General features: G+C 42.7%; 2 protein-coding genes and 1 pseudogene across 9 annotated transcripts in view; 2 read left to right on the plus strand and 1 right to left on the minus strand.

Annotated features, from left to right (window-relative positions):
- LOC132217058 (xaa-Pro dipeptidase) overlaps positions 1-15,731 on the plus strand; it is a 467,255-nt gene that overhangs the window by 116,772 nt on the left and 334,752 nt on the right. The window lies entirely within an intron of this gene.
- CEBPG (CCAAT enhancer binding protein gamma) lies at positions 4,154-14,856 on the minus strand. Of its 4 annotated transcripts, none has more exons than XM_059666987.1 (2): positions 14,718-14,856; positions 4,154-7,859 (listed from the first exon to the last, which is right to left on the minus strand). In XM_059666987.1, exon 2 carries the CDS (start codon positions 7,761-7,763, stop codon positions 7,314-7,316), a length of 450 nt encoding a protein of 149 aa, XP_059522970.1. In that variant the 5' UTR covers positions 7,764-7,859; positions 14,718-14,856; the 3' UTR covers positions 4,154-7,313. The 4 variants fall into 4 exon arrangements, with proteins under 4 accessions (XP_059522970.1, XP_059522972.1, XP_059522971.1 ...); XM_059666989.1 differs by lacking the exon at positions 14,718-14,856 and adding an exon at positions 13,763-13,934; XM_059666988.1 differs by lacking the exon at positions 14,718-14,856 and adding an exon at positions 12,126-12,954.
- On the plus strand, positions 9,306-9,914 carry LOC132217051 (large ribosomal subunit protein uL11-like; annotated as a pseudogene).

The following is a 15,731-nucleotide window of genomic DNA, read 5'->3' on the forward strand; positions in this document are numbered from 1 at the left end:
AATGCCGCGACCCTTTAATACAGTTCCTCATGTTGTGGTGACCCCCAATTGCATTGTTACAAATTGAACATAATTAAAGCATAGTGATTAATCACAAAAACAGTATGTAATTATATATGTGTTTTCCGATGGTCTTAGGCGACCCCTGTGAAAGGGTCGTTCTACCCCCAAAGGGGTCGCGACCCACAGGTTGAGAACTGCTGCTCTAGATAGTTCTGCATGACTTTCAGGCCTAGAACTCTGTGAGGAATGGGCATGTTGCCGTAAAAGGATATTCAGGATGGTGTTCCCCTTTGAGTATATGTAAAGTGCATATGAACTTCAGATACTCAGAAGCAGTAAAAGAACAGTAGGTCTAAAAGTGCTTTTATTAAAAAAGAGTTGGCAGTTTCCTCTTAAAAAGAGGTCAAGATGACAGCATGCATAAGCGCCTGTATTCAGTGCCTCCCACAACCACATCAAAATTACAACTAAAATACAGTACCATCATTCAGAACCGCCTGAAAGCTGGCTGAATGGAAGTCCTACAACTAGAGAACTAAAGAAGAAAGCACACTGGGGGGGGGGGGGGGGGGGGGGCCTCAGACCAGGCTTGTCTGACACCCACGTATGCCATTTTTTAATCAGGAGGGAGATTGTCTCTGCGGAGGCCACCCGTGAGGAGCAAGGGGTCCCAGCCCCACACCAGCCCCCAAGCCCAGGAGTCCAGAACTGAGAAGTCCCTGCAACCATGGGCTATAAAAACCAGCGGTGATTGTGGCTGAGACACAGGCTGCTAGAGTCCGAGGTGTTCCATTTAACCCTTTTTGGTCCAACGTGGAGGCTGACTCGACAGACGAGGCACTAGGAGCAGGTCCAACGTCAAGGCTGAGGTCGACACCGCAAACCGGTTCAACATTCAATCCCGTCAATTAATTTGGACCAGACTGTTTGAATTCCAAAAATAAAATTGGACCGCAAAGGGTTAAAGAGCTGGCACACCTGGCAGCTTTAGAGGACCCAGACACATACAAGGAGGAACTGGATTGTCGGACATTAGGGCAGGAACTTAGGGGTGGTTTTCTTCCAGATGGGGGTGCTCAGAGGGATCATTATTCCTGTGCTGGGACCTCCCCTGTCCCAGACCTGACTAGCAGCCATATCTGAGTCTCCATCAGCCTGGAGCACATTATTTGCTCCACCCTGGTGATTCCCTGAGACCCCCACCCCATCCAATTTGCAGCCCCATCCATGCTGTCTGCAGCAGCATTTCCATAAGAATGACCTGTCCTGACTCAGGCTTCAGACTTTGCTAAAATCTCTCACACAAGCTGCAGCTGATGACAGTATGCCTCAAACCTATCAATAAAAGGCCCAAGATCCAGCATTAGCACCAGCCTGCCTTACTTCACAGCTGGGCCTCACCTGGGCACCTGCAAGCTCAATACAAATACAAATAGCAGCTGTCAGCTGATGCCTCTGTAGCTCCTGCCAGGTGACCCCAGGCAGTGGCTGACTTTCCACCTCCTTCGAGGCCTTAGAGCAGTGGTTCTCAACCTTGGCTGCACATTAGAATCACCTGGGAATCTTTTTAAAATCCTGATTTCTGGGCCTCATCCTCCAGAAATTGTTTCTTTGTTATGGGGTGGGACCACATTAGTAACAAAGAAACAGAATTTCCGGAGGATGAGGCCCAGAAATCAGGATTTTAAAAAGATTCCCAGGTGATTCTAATGTGCAGCCAAGGTTGAGAACCACTGCCTTAGCACCAGTGCATCTGGTGGACAACTTCAGACCATAGCAGATTACAATTCTACACATCCACAAGCAACACACTCAAGAGGCAGATTCAGTGAGCACCAAAGCCCCACTGAAGCAAGTCCTGCTCCATAGGGATATCTCCTATACAGCAGCTCTCCCACTGCAGTCTTAACTGGTCCTCACAGCCAATTAGCCTGGATGTCAGCTCCTCCCAGTGATACCAGTAGCAATTAAGGTTCAAATACAAGACTCTGCACACAGCCTACACAGGAACGCACATAGAGTGCCCAGCTCAGGTGACTGGGGAGGCTGAGCCACTGAGCCCTACAGGACACCTACTACACAAGGACACTCTACCAATTCCAGGAGACATAGCAGCTCTACCTAATACAGAAACAAACACAGGGAAGCAGCCAAAATGCAAAGACAAAGAAATGTCACAAATGGAAGCAAGCAAACGACTAGGTATGGAGTTCAAAATCATGGTTATAAGGTTACTCAAGGATCTTCATGAGACTTTCAAGGATCTTAGTGAGGATGTCAAAGACATGAAAAGGGACCAGTCAGAAATTAACACGTTAAGCACTATACTTTCCATCCAGAAGACAAAACAGGCTGGGTGCTTAACATGTTAAGCATACACTACTGAAATAAAGAATAATTTACAGGGAATCAACAGTAGAGTAGAAGATTCCAATAATCAAATCAATGATTTGGAATATGAATAAGAAAAAAACACCCAATCGGAAGGGCAAAAAAGAAAAAAAATCCAAAAATATGAAGATAATGTAAGGAGCCTCTGGGACAACTTCAAGTGTACCAACATTCGCATTATGGGGGTGCCAGAAGGAGAAGAGAGTGAGAAAGATATTGAAAACCTATTTGAAGAAATAATGACAGAAAACTTCCCCTACCTAGTGAAAGAAATAGACTTATAAGTCCAGTAAATGCAGAGTTCCAAACAAGAGGAGCCTACACCAAGACACGTCATAATTAAAATGCCAAGGGGTAAAAACAAAGAGAGAATCTTATAAGCTGCAAGAGAAAAGCAGTTAGTTACCAACAAGGTAGCACCCATACAACTGTGAGCTGACTTCTCAACAAAACTTTGCAGGCCAGAAGAGAATAGCAAGAAATATTCAAAGTGATTAACAGTAAAGACCTACAACCAAGATTACCCAGCAAAGCTCTCATTTAGAATTGAGGGTCAGATAAAGAGCTTCACAAACAAGAAAAAGCTAAAGGAGTCCATCACCACCAAACCATGTTGAAGGGTATTCTTGAAGAGGAAGAGGAAGAGGAAGAGGAAAAAGAAGGGATTAAAAAGATGAACAATAGCAACAAATACATATCAACAATTGAATCTAAAAATCAATATAAATGAACAAGAAATTTAATGAACAAAATAAATGTCAAAAAAATAAAATCAGAGGTATGGAAGCATGGAACAGATTGACAAATCTCAGAGGGAAGGGGGTGGGTGGGAAGAGATTAACCAAAGATCTTACCTATGGACACAGACAGTAGGGGGGTGAAGGCCTGGGGTGGGACGGAAACCTGATGGGGGCGAGTGGGGGGGACACTTCTATATTACTCTCAACGATAAAGATTTAAAAAATAAAAAAGAGCTGGCACCTTCACAAATTATGTCTATGAAATTCCCTAAGACAAGATACTGGATTCTAAATTACAACTAATTCATTAAAATGAGATGGGACATATTACCCATAGAAATAATTACTGTACTATAATTTTCATTAAGATGCAATAAGTAGATATTTCCCAAGACACAAATAATTGCAGGATCATAGAAGAAATGTATCTAAATGAATCTTCTCTTGAAACATTCAAGCCAGCTCACTGGACTCAATATTTATGAATTCATTTCTATTGACACTCCATGGCATCATGTTAATGAAGACTATATATACATACCATAAATTGTATCATTAAAGGAAAAGCCTCACTTTGACATTCCTATGTTATGAACAAATTTCCTACCACTCTGGAAATGGGAACCAGAAGGGAGTGGCAAGAAATATTCAGTGATGAATAGTAAGGACCTACAACCAAAATACCTGTGTCTCAGCAGGAACACCCGTTATTGCTTTCTCTAGTCTAATATACATTTTTAGATTAGACTAGACCCATTATTGCTTTCTCTAGTCTAATATACATTTTTAGATTAGACTAGGTGATAAAGAATATAAATAAAGAGGCATTCACAGGAAACTATATTCCTATCCATTAAGCGAAATCTAATCTTGGGCAAAACACCCCTGCTTGTCCCTCCCACCCTCACCTCAGCCCTTCCCTAGGCTGGGAACAGGAGACAGCAGGGTACCTGCCTGCTCTTCAGAGCTGTTTAACATTTGGACATTTTCTTGGTATAAAGAAACCCACAATGAAATAGTCATTATTCCAAAGTTTTTTTATTTCAAATTCATTGAAAGAAATAAAATTATATTTAAAAAAATAGAGTATTCTCACAAACTGAGGAAAGCCAGGAACAAAAAGAACAAGTTAAGTACTTTTTCCTGAGAGGCAGGTCTAACAGCTGTAGAATGGACTTTCTCCTTTCTAGCTTTTGTCAAACAGAAATTTTTTTCCCCTATTTCTAAGGCATCAAAAAGCACTTGAGTGCTAATTGGGTTGTTCAGGTTCATAGCTTCAAACCCTCTAATGGGGATTAAGAAATACCAAAAACTACGATTTCCTTTATCATCAAATATTATATTGTACATACTTCTACTTTTTAATGTAAATATGAGACTTTCACATTCATGACTGGTCATGTGACCATTTTCCGGTCATATTTTATTAAAATCTTACCACTTCTTAGTAAGAATGTCCAAAGTATCTTAGCTCACACCCCAAAAAACTGAAAGGGGCCAGACACCAGAAAGAGCTGCTCTTGATCTCACCACCTGCAGCCAAGACCAATCAGAAAGCACCCATTCTGGGAGACTCGGGGTACAGCTAGAAATTTATATACTGAAGCCTAATTCCTAAATGACTGGACCTGCCAGCAAAGGCAGATCAAATCCTAATGGTTCACAAGTAACCTAACAAAACAAACATTACAAAAGTCACTTTATAGTTCCCAAAGCTCTAAACTTACCATTCCCTATACTTGATTAACCTCAGTTTTATACTGATAAACCTATCAAACTAAAAACTTTCATTCCCAAACACTTCAGTAATATAGTTGACAATGGTTAACATTTTTGTCCTATGCACAAGGACTGCTTGTGCTCAAGTTTTAATTTTGCATAGGTAACAAGAAAGCTTGAACCCATTCTTCCAAATTTCCAATTTTTGGTTCTGATTTGAAATATTGAGTACAACTCCTAATGATTTTCCTAAAGCTTCTTTTCTAAGAGAGTTAAGTCAATTCATATAACTGGTAAACATTAATTCCATGGTGACATCAATTTCTGAAAGATATTTTTTAGTAACTAAGAGATTAAAATGTCTGTAACACCTATTATAGGTGCTTAAGGATTCAAGTGACCTAACTGCATCTCCAATTAGGTTAATTATATAACATTGATCAGCTATTAAAGATTCAGTAGGATCTGTGGGTATCTCCTAGATCAGCGGTCACCAACCTTTCTGACCTCACAGACCACCAGTGGTCCACAGACCACTGGTTGGTGACCTCTGTCCTAGTTCGTTATTCAAAACACCCATTACCAGTAGGTCACTACTCCAACCCAAAGTAAACTGGTGTTGGACCCTAATGGAAGCCCCTATTCTGTCTCCTGGCTCTATAGGGAGTAAACCCTCTTGGGACAGTGGCTCTCATGGAACAACAGTAGGCTCCTGTCACTTGCAAAAGGACTCATGGCCTTATTAATTGCTGAGTTTCAGAGCACTGTGATGTCTTCTGCCCAGGAGAAGAGCACAGACAGCACTCTTCCATCGATCCAAGGGGACAACTTGAGTTACATGCTGGTTACATTGTCCCAGGTCCTAGTATGAAACAGCAATGTGGTCAAAAATAACCAAGTTCAAATGAGATACCTGGTAACACTAACTTTTTAATCAGACAGGACTCAGTCTCTTGTCACAAGCCCAGGTACGTGTACACACACTCAAACACAAACACACACATACACACACAAAAGAGAGAAAAAAAATAACTCAAAAGAGCCAAAATAGTTTAGCTAGAATTGTGCTGATTAAAAAAAAAAAAAAGAAAAAAGTCGACAAGGACAATAAAAAACTACCAACATTAATACAAACCAGACTAGAGATTCCCGACTTGAGTGACTGCCATTTTTTTAGTCTCAACAAAAATGTCAATATCCTGAGTTTTATCAGTATTTTCTTTCTAAAATAATTTATGGGATATAAAAGTATACAAATAACTAAACAGAAGCAGTGGTACAAAAAGTGTGGAAGAACAGTTCACTAACTAGAAAAAGAAATATCACAAAAATATAAAAAGATGCATTTAAGTGAAATAAATTAAAGGTTAAACCTTACACTTTCAAGTTTTCTTAGACTATAGTTTTGGGAGTTGATGATGCATTTTTCTAATAATCACTTGGTTAAGTTCAAATAATCCTTCCAAGAAGTTTTTGCCTTTAAAACTCATGGCCACACGGCAGATATTTCAACACAGGTAAAAATACCTGCTGAATTGTTATTTCCAAATACTAATCAGTAGCTTCTGTGATCAAACTACTAAGACTTTATCTATACTAATTTGGCTGTCAAAATGGTATTTTTTTAAAAATGCTTCCTTTACTAGCATCTGCAAAAACTAAAATTTTAGTACACAAGTTTCTCTAAACTACTGAGTTGTTTGGTGGTGTTTATAAAAATACTAAAAAATGCCAAGCCAATAACCCAAAGGGTATCCCAAAAGCATAATTCTAATATCCTTTACTTTTATTTCTTAAAAACCTATTTGCTCCCTAAGTGTTATATTTTTAAACCAAATGGCTACATACTGCCTTTAAAATGCAATGGGGTTTCTTTACTGAACCTGACACTGCTACTCAAAAACTTGTACTTGTTGGGGAAACAGTACTACCTATGCTAAACCAAGGTTTATACATAACATCATTCCAAATTACAAAGTGGTTGGTTTCTACAGCCCTAAGGATTTTTAATACATAATTTAGAATGAAATCACAAATAGATTATCATAAACAGCATTCAATTTTTCTTAATCCAATTAACCATTTCCATTAAAATCCAGAACCTTCTGAATGACCTGCCAATTCTTCATTCCTTTTGTCAACCTTTAAAAAAAAAGCATTTCTTGGGAAGTCAGGATTTATTAAGAACATCCAGGTCTGGGACTTTTTTTTTTTTTTTTTTTTACCATATACCTTAAAAATTTGTTTCTTTATCCCAATATCATTTAAAACCAGAAATTTTAACTACATGGCTAACAATTTTAGCTAATTAACTCTTCAGTGCTGATCCTAGAAAACAACTTTCAATGGATCTTTTGGGTAATGGAACAAGACAATGTTCAGCCATTGATATGAGTGGTGTAGGTTGTCAACACCTTTCATGTTCAAGCCACAAGTTGTGAAGTTGGGAAGAGGTGCAGTCTACTGTCCTGCATTATCAGAACTTGTCATATTTTCAGTGCTACTAGGTTGCACGTTGTCTGCAAGGTTGTGCGCATGCTCAAGAAACAAATCTTTCAGTACACTTAATTCCTTAGTCAGCAATTTAATTTTTGCTTCCAACCGTTCATTCTCTTCTTTGAGCTGATTCACTCTCTGCAGGGTATCCTGTGCTTTCTGCTTGCTTTTCAACCTGCTCTTTTTCACAGCCATGTTGTTCCTCTCTCTGCGTTGACGATACTCATCACTGTTTCGATCCATGGGTGAACTCTTTTTACTTTGCTTGCTTGGAGGCACAGCCTTACCTCCTCCCCCAGGGCCAGCGGGCACCAGCTGAGGAACCTGCTGTAAGCCGCTGGCATGAGCCGGAGTATGAATAACACTTATTCCATTCACTCCTGGAGTACTGTTCTGCTGCGATATCTTGCTCATTTGGGCACTCTCTCTTGCCAACACAGAACAGGCAGAAATGAGGGCACGACAATCAATGGTTTCCACTCTACACAGCCAAGAAATCTTCACATGTACCTAGTTAAAGAATAAATTGCATTAAAATATTTGAAATGACAAGATCAAATGAGAATAAACTTGCATGTACCTAACAGCAGGCCAACATTAATTATGCTGGGAAAAGTCTACAGCGACTGCCAACTGTTCCAATGTTTCAAAAGTCTAAACCAGTATTAAGAAAGGTAAGTTACTACAGAAACACCATAAGGCCAAATGCAGCCCACCTGAATCCCTGAGGGCATTGCCCATCTGTGACTATTTTCAAAAATGGGAGGAAAAACACAAGAACACCACTAATTAGGCAGCACATATGAACTAATAGTACTCGGCAATCTGCCAGAGAGAAATTTGAGATTTTGATTTGAATAGGGAATAGCTGCGTTCAATTATAATAGAAGAGACACCTGCAATGAAAGGGGGGGAACATTTCAATTGTTGGTTGAAGTCAAAATAGAATGCGGCAGCAGAATGCCCCCACTCCAGTATTCATCAGGAATACCCTCCTAGGATCGATGCACGATCCTTATTCCAGTATGCAGAGAGTGAGTCATCAAGGACTTGACTTTTCTCCCAGAGGATGTTTTATGGGATATTTTGAAAAGGTGGGGTGTTTAGTGTGTTGTTTTTTTAATGATTTCAAATATTAGTGGTTTACAGAGATTTCCTAAGTTAGTTTCTTGAATCATAAATTAAGAAGCTTTGAGACACCCAATATTCTTCCCCATTCCACCATGCTTCTAATAGTGGCTTTTTTCTTCTTGACATAATTAAGAAATACATCTAAACATAGTCAAACTAAAACCACCAGGAAAAAACCAAAAGCCCTAAAGTACAAGTATGGGGGCTCAGGCTAGACAGAGACCGAGCAACTGCAGTGCCTGCACCCACTTCACACTGCCGGAGGAACCAGAGGACATGCCAGTTCTGAAATAACTGTAGTGCTGTCTGCAGAAATGAAGCCAGTTTCAAAAACTAGTCATATTTGGACTACTATAAATTCAACTAGGTCACTACAATTGCCTCAAGATGTGTCAAAAAGCATACCTATCCTATCATCACAAAGCCACTTCAAGACAAACTGGCTAGGCTGAATGAATCATGTTCACTAAGAAGTCATAACATGCTTAAAAATTTAGAACATAGTATTAAGAACCATAAAACGATCTTGTTCTCTTTTCACAAAACTGCTAAATCTGTATCATGGAGAAACCTGGAGCCAGAATTAGGAAATGCCTGAAATGAGACCATCTCACAGTTCCTCAGAAAAACTCAGTAACATCAGTTAAGGTTCACCCAAACCTTTAGCCAGGCGCTTCTGTGTAAACGCTGTCTATATGTTTGCTTTTTTAAATCTTTACTTTTAAAAAGTCCATATACCCTTTCGGTTTTTGACTCGGAGGAAGCCTATAAGCCTTTCTTCAGTCATCCAGAATCCAGGTTCATCCAACACCAGCCATCTGCCCCATGCTGCCAAAGTTCAACCCCAACAAGATCACAATCATATACTTGAATTACACCAGTGAGGAAGTCGGTGCCATGTCTGTCCTGGTCCCCAAGATAGACTCCCTGGGTCTGACTTCAAAAAAGGTTGGTGATGGCATCACCAAAGTAACTGGTGATTGGAAGGGTCTGAGGACTACAATGAAACTGACCATTCAGAACAGAGAGGCCCAGATTGAGTAGTACCTTCTGCCTCTGCCCTGATCATCAAAGCAAGAGGCAGAAAGAAGCAATTAAACATTAAGCACAGTGAAAATACCACTTTTGATGAGATTGTCAACATTGCCCAATCTTTGGGTTGAGAACGCTCTGGAATCTTAAAGAGATCCTGGGGACTGCCCAATCTGTGGACTGAAATGTTGATGGCCACCACCCTCACAACATCATAGATGACATCAACAGTGGTGCAATGGAATGCCCAGCTAGTTAAGAACTACAAAGGAAGGCCCTGGTCGGGTAGCTCAGTTGGTTAGAGTGTCATCCCAATATGGCAAGGTTGGAGGTTTGATGCCCATTCTGGGCACATACAAGAATCAACCGATGAATGCATAAGTAAGTGTAACAATAAATCGATATTTATTTCTCTCTTCCCTCCCCCTCTCCAAAATCAATAAAATAAAGAACCACAGAGAAAAATATTTCAGTTAAAGATCATTTGATAACCAAAAAAAATTTTTAAGTCCATATATCATTACTTTCAACTGTTTTTAAAGCCACGCAGGCAGCCTTGAGCTAGTGGGTCATCTGTTTCACTCCAGTACTACAGCAAGAAGAAAGCCTCCTTCCAACCCATAATGGATATCTACTCCAAGCATATCTTTAATAATGGACACTTCACAATTTCCCCAGATAATTATCTATTTGGTAGAAAGTGAACATAAGTGTTTTACTCGATTTTTAAGAACTAATTTAACACCTCCTGGGATCATCTCAACAATCATAATCATGTTCATCTTATCTTTTTATTTTGCATATACCACTTATATTTTTATGAGTCTTTAAAGCTAATCTCTACAGTCAACTCAGCAATAACAATGGGATATGTAGAATGGTAAAATGCCTTCTGACTGACAATACACCACCAACTGCAGTCACTAAAAACTCTTATTAAAGGCTCCAACTTCAGTGACGTTCGTGCCCATTTTCTTTACATATTTTTATTGATTTCAGAGAGGAAAGGGAAGGGAGAGAGATAGAAACATCAATGAGAGAGAATCGCTGATTGGTTGCTTCCTGCACGCCTCCCACTGGGAACTGAGCCCACAACCTGGTCATGTGCCCTTGGCCAGGATCAATCCCGGGACCCTTCAGTCTGCAGACGGACACTCTATCCACTAAGCCAAACCGGCAAGGGCTGGGCCCATTTTTGCACCCAAAGATAGGAAAGGGCTCTTTTACCTTAGTCTGACTCATCTTGCCAAGCAAAGTACTAAGCTGGACACAGTAGGCGAGGTTTTGAAAAATGAGCCCTTTGGCTTGAAAAACAAAGAGTAAATCATCAAACTGTTAAAACTGTAAGAGGAAATTTGGAGATAATAAAAAGAACTAAAAAACTGTGTTGTTGTTTTTTTATGTCCTTCAACTAAAGCAAGCCAAGAAAGTAGCTCTTAAAGTGAAGAGATATCCATTAAGGAAAATGAACCAAGTGAAAGGAGCCAAATGGTCTTAAAGACAACTCCTAACAGATTATCAATTCTGATTTTATACTGAGCAAGTAACTGCCTCTAAAATTTACACATTTTACAGTTTACACTGTCATTTATGCTTTTGTTCCTTCCACAAACATTTGAGCACCTACAATAGGCAAAAAAAATACATTTATTTCAAATCTGGATATTCAACCCTAGATGAAAGTCTGCTCCTATGTGGACAAATACTATTCCAGAGTTCAGTCAACAGGAAGCAGGGTGGCGCCTTGTTTCCTTGCATGTGAATCACTCAAGCAGGAAGCAGCAGAAAAAGTGAAGAGCAGTAATACTCAAAGTGTGGTCCCTGGGCCAGCAACATCATTTGGGAACTTGTTAGAATTACAAATTCTCAGGCTGTCCCAGATCTAGGAATCAGGAGCTCCAGGAACAGGGCTGAGCAATCTTGTTTTACCAGGACCTCCAAGTGATTCTGATGACACTGAAGTTTGAAAGCCACTACTGCCGAGAATGGATCTTTAAAAACAAAAAAAAAACAACACTGAGCCCACCCGGTGCGGCTCAGTGATTGAGAGGCAACCTATGAACCAGGAGGTCATGGTTTGATTCCAAGTCAGGCCACAAGCCTGGGTTGCGGGCTCAATCCCCAGTAACGGGCGTGCAGGAGGCAGACGATCAATGATTCACTCATCATTGATATTTTTATGTCTCTCTCCATCTCCCTTCCTCTCTAAAATCAATAAAAATATATATTTTTAAAACGAACACTAAGTGGTAACATTTTTTAAATTCAAGTAATGTTCATTCAAATCAGTAACACACTGAAAACTCATAATGTTAGAATGAGTAAAACAAAAATCAAATTTTTTCATTTGGGAAAATAAACATGTCAAGAATTTTCCTAACCCTCATGTCATCCCTCCTCCCCACTACCACCACATATGTACAACCACCCTGGTCCCCCAAATTAAATTATTCACTCACATTTCCTCAGCGAAGGTCTACACTCCAAAATATTTACAGATGTTTCACCCTTGCTCCAAATCTGTTCAATCATTGATATGTGACAATTCTATCCCCACCCCGGGGGAAAAATTTACACCCACCATCTCTCTCCACCCCAATGCCACAGAATTACCTTAGGCTGACATCATGTCTCAGGGGCACTAGTCTGCTCTGCTTTAGTAATGTTCCCTCCAACCACTGTCTCCAGAGCAATCTAACTCAATTCTGAGTGTGTCACACCCTCTTGTTGAAATTCTTCTGTGGCTCCCACAAAGGAAATCAAATCCAAGGTATTAACCCTCCCTCTAGTCTAGCCCCTGCTCCCTTATAGTTCACACCTCAACAATACTGAATCACCATCTGTCCTCTAAATGGTCCTTGCTTTCTCTTTTCTTTGTGTTTCTGTCCAATTTGTTTCCTGGTTTCTTTGTCAATACCAACTCTACAGTGTGTCTCCCTAGAGACCCAGAGGCAGGACTCTGTCTTCATTTCCACATGCCCAGCATCTAGTGCAAGGCTAGGCATATAGTGGTGGTGCTCAAGAAATACTTGTTGAATACAGGCTCAAAAGGCTAAGAGAAAACATTTTTTAAATAAATGTCTTATATAAAAAAAGGGCACCCTAGCCTTAAAATCTCTTCAAATGACCCCAATTAAATCAAGAATAAGATATCATGGTCTTACTACCTAAAGTTCAGAGTCTTTCTTAAAGTGTAGGGTTAATATCTTGGATTTGATCCTGGTTGTGGGAAAATAAAGTTCCATTGGCTACCTCAAGTCCCAATATATACAGTGAACACCATTCTTATCTGGTCTTTGCTTCATTTCAGTTAAGAACCTTCATTAATTTCTACTTAGTCCCATCGTTTTCCAATTAATAATCTAAAATTCTTAGGCATGTTGGCCAAGGTCTGACAACTTTTACTACAAGTGAAGTCAAGGTGAGTGAAGTCAACAGACACTCAAATGAGCAATTATTTCTATTTAGTTGTATTGCTTGCTTCATGACAAAAAACAGGGGTCCATGAAGGAGGGTACAGGGAGTATATAAATAAGAAAAGGAAATGTATATTCATTTGTCTTTTTTAAATGTCATTTTAAAATACACAAAGCAACAGTACACACCCATTGTTTATAAATACAGCTCTATTAGGAGAGCAAGCTAAAAAAAAAAAATTTTTTTTACTGCTAGGACTGGACAGCCTAAAAGGTAGAACACGCAATAAACCTGGAATTGTGGCTACCTGCATTTATCATTTATCATGCATGATCAGATGAGGCAATCTTAGACCATAAGTCCAAATTCAGTCCCCATGAGATCCTATTTACTAGTATCTTCACCAGGCACTCACAAAGTGCTGTTAAAATCCCTAGGGAGGAAACCACCTCTCCATGATCAGATAACCTTGCTGATGTGTTTTTGTGAATTTAAAGGGTATTCTGAAAAAATGAAGTTTTGTTCCCATGTTTTTTAGGCAGGTATTCAAGGTGACTGAGTCAGCCAAGCGTGCCACCAGAAGCAGGCATCAAGAAATTGAAAAATTATTCAGCTCATCTGCATCCTGTAATTATTTAACCTTGTTTGCAGTAAATTCTTCCGGAAACAAGGAATTAACTTTAAGAATCGCTTATCCCAAATACCACTCAAGTGGCAATAGCTGACCAGATTTTAACTTCTAAATATCAAAAGCTTGGATGCAGAATTTCTTGGTAAAGCAAGCCCTTATAGTATTTTACTTCAAACACTTTTGTGGGCGTTGCATATCCTACCTGAATTACGGGACACGCTCTTCAATAAGGACTCAACGGGGTGTAGGCTCAGAGACAGAACTACCAATTTTTGCGCAGCCCCTCACTGTTAAAACCTTTCTGAAACTGACCCTGATAAGATGCCAGAGCAAGCATAAACCTCACAAGAGGAAAACCAACACTTAAACCTTCTGAAGGAAAACATACAAGCTTACTCAGAACAGGTGATCCTCCCCCTCAACCTGCGATTCCATCCTCTCCACCTTGGACACCTCGGCAGCTGCTTCCTGCTGAGCTCCCCCCACCACGCTACGAGGCGCTTCATTTCTTGCCCTTTTCTATTCAACTCGTGGTTGCAGCACATTCATCTTACCTCCGTTCATTCGTAAACAGCGGGGTATTCAAGCTATAGCTCCCTAAGTGACACATAGTATTTCTGTAAAGTCACTACGTAAAAATCAGCCGCCTGCCCTGGCCGCTTTATCACTCTGAACAGAACCCAGCACGACCCCAGACGGAGCGGTGCTGCGGGGAGGGAGCCATCCCGTGGCACTAAAATAGGATCCGGTCCACCGCCTGCCTCCCTGGGAACACCCTTTACCGCAGGGGCCAATGCGAGCCGGACTTGTCACACCGCACAGTTCGCACAGAGCTGGGTTCCGGAGGGGGCGCATCTCGCCTTCCATCCCGTCCCGGCCCGCGGCGAGGGGCGCCCGGGGGAGCGCGGGGGTCCGCGGGTGGCGCCGGGGCGCTGGGCGGCAGCCAGGGATGAGCTCACAGGTCCGCCGGGTGTTGCCCGCAGGTTGCATCAGACGCCGCGCGGGGCCGCCGCCCGCGACGCCGGCTGCGCGGGGCCTGCCCGGCCTGCCGGCCGCTCTGGATCTCCTCGGGCTGGGCCCGCGCCCACGCGAGCGGCGGGCTCCGCCGCGGCCTCCGCCTCGTCCTCCTCCAGCCCGCCCGCCCGCGGCCTCCTTACCTGCGCCTCCAGCCCGCCCGCCCCCAGGCGGCCTCCACTCCGAGCGGCCCCGCGCGGCGCGGCCCGACCCGACCCAGGCCTCGCAGCGAGGAGGAGCGACGGTTACGAAACCTGCAGCCTCCGCCCGTTCCGCAGCCACCAGCTTCCCTTCCTCGCCGGGGCCGCGCGCGCTACCGCCGCCGCACGACCAATGGGAGCGTCGACCTGCGGGCGACGCGCCCTCCCCTCGCAATGGGCAGCACCACCAGCCAATCACAGGCGGCCTGGCTGCGGGAGGCGGGCACGTGGCGGAGGCGTTGGCCAAGGCGGGGCGGGGCTGGCGGGCGTGGTGGGAGCAGATGGTCGCAGGGCCCGCGGTAACCTCGCAGTTCGCGCGGGGCGGCCGCCTGGAACTGTGGGTTCCCCGCCGTGAGAAAGGTTCTGTGGAAGTTGGAGAAGCGTAGCTTTGCGCAGGCAGCGTTCTCTTTGGAAAACACGATGTCCTGAGGTGACTGAATCACCGAGCTCTGTTTTGCTTTCACCGCGTCCTCCGGCAGTACCCCACCCCACCCCCCACCCCCGCAGTCCCCCCTCAGCGCCCCTGCGGGGACAGCCCCAGAACCGCCCAGCAGACTCCCCTCCTGGGACGTGGGCGCTGCCGACGCCAGACCGCCCAGGGCCCGCGCCCCTCGGGTGGAGCCTGGAGAGAAGTCCTGGACCTCAAGGCAGTGAAGGCAACTTCGGACTTGAAAAATAAATGAAGCAAAATTGTCCCGGCGTAAGATTAGTGTGGATGTCACCTTGGTGACCGCTGCAGACTGTGGTTCGTTGTTGGGAGAAACGAATTGACGTTTCACGAGGATTTCGGTGTCGTATCTGAAGGGGAACAGATTGAGAGACGAGATCTCAAAAAATGAATGGCAGTCCACTTTATCGAAGTCAATTCACTGGAGGATCTGAGAGCGTCTTTACACCAGGAAGCGCGCCCGGGAGAACGGAGCCCTCACGATGGGTTTGATTGCTTCCTCTTTAGCA

Source organism: Myotis daubentonii, chromosome 15 (genome assembly GCF_963259705.1).
Source record: "Myotis daubentonii chromosome 15, mMyoDau2.1, whole genome shotgun sequence".
In the NCBI taxonomy this organism is placed as follows: domain Eukaryota; kingdom Metazoa; phylum Chordata; class Mammalia; order Chiroptera; family Vespertilionidae; genus Myotis; species Myotis daubentonii.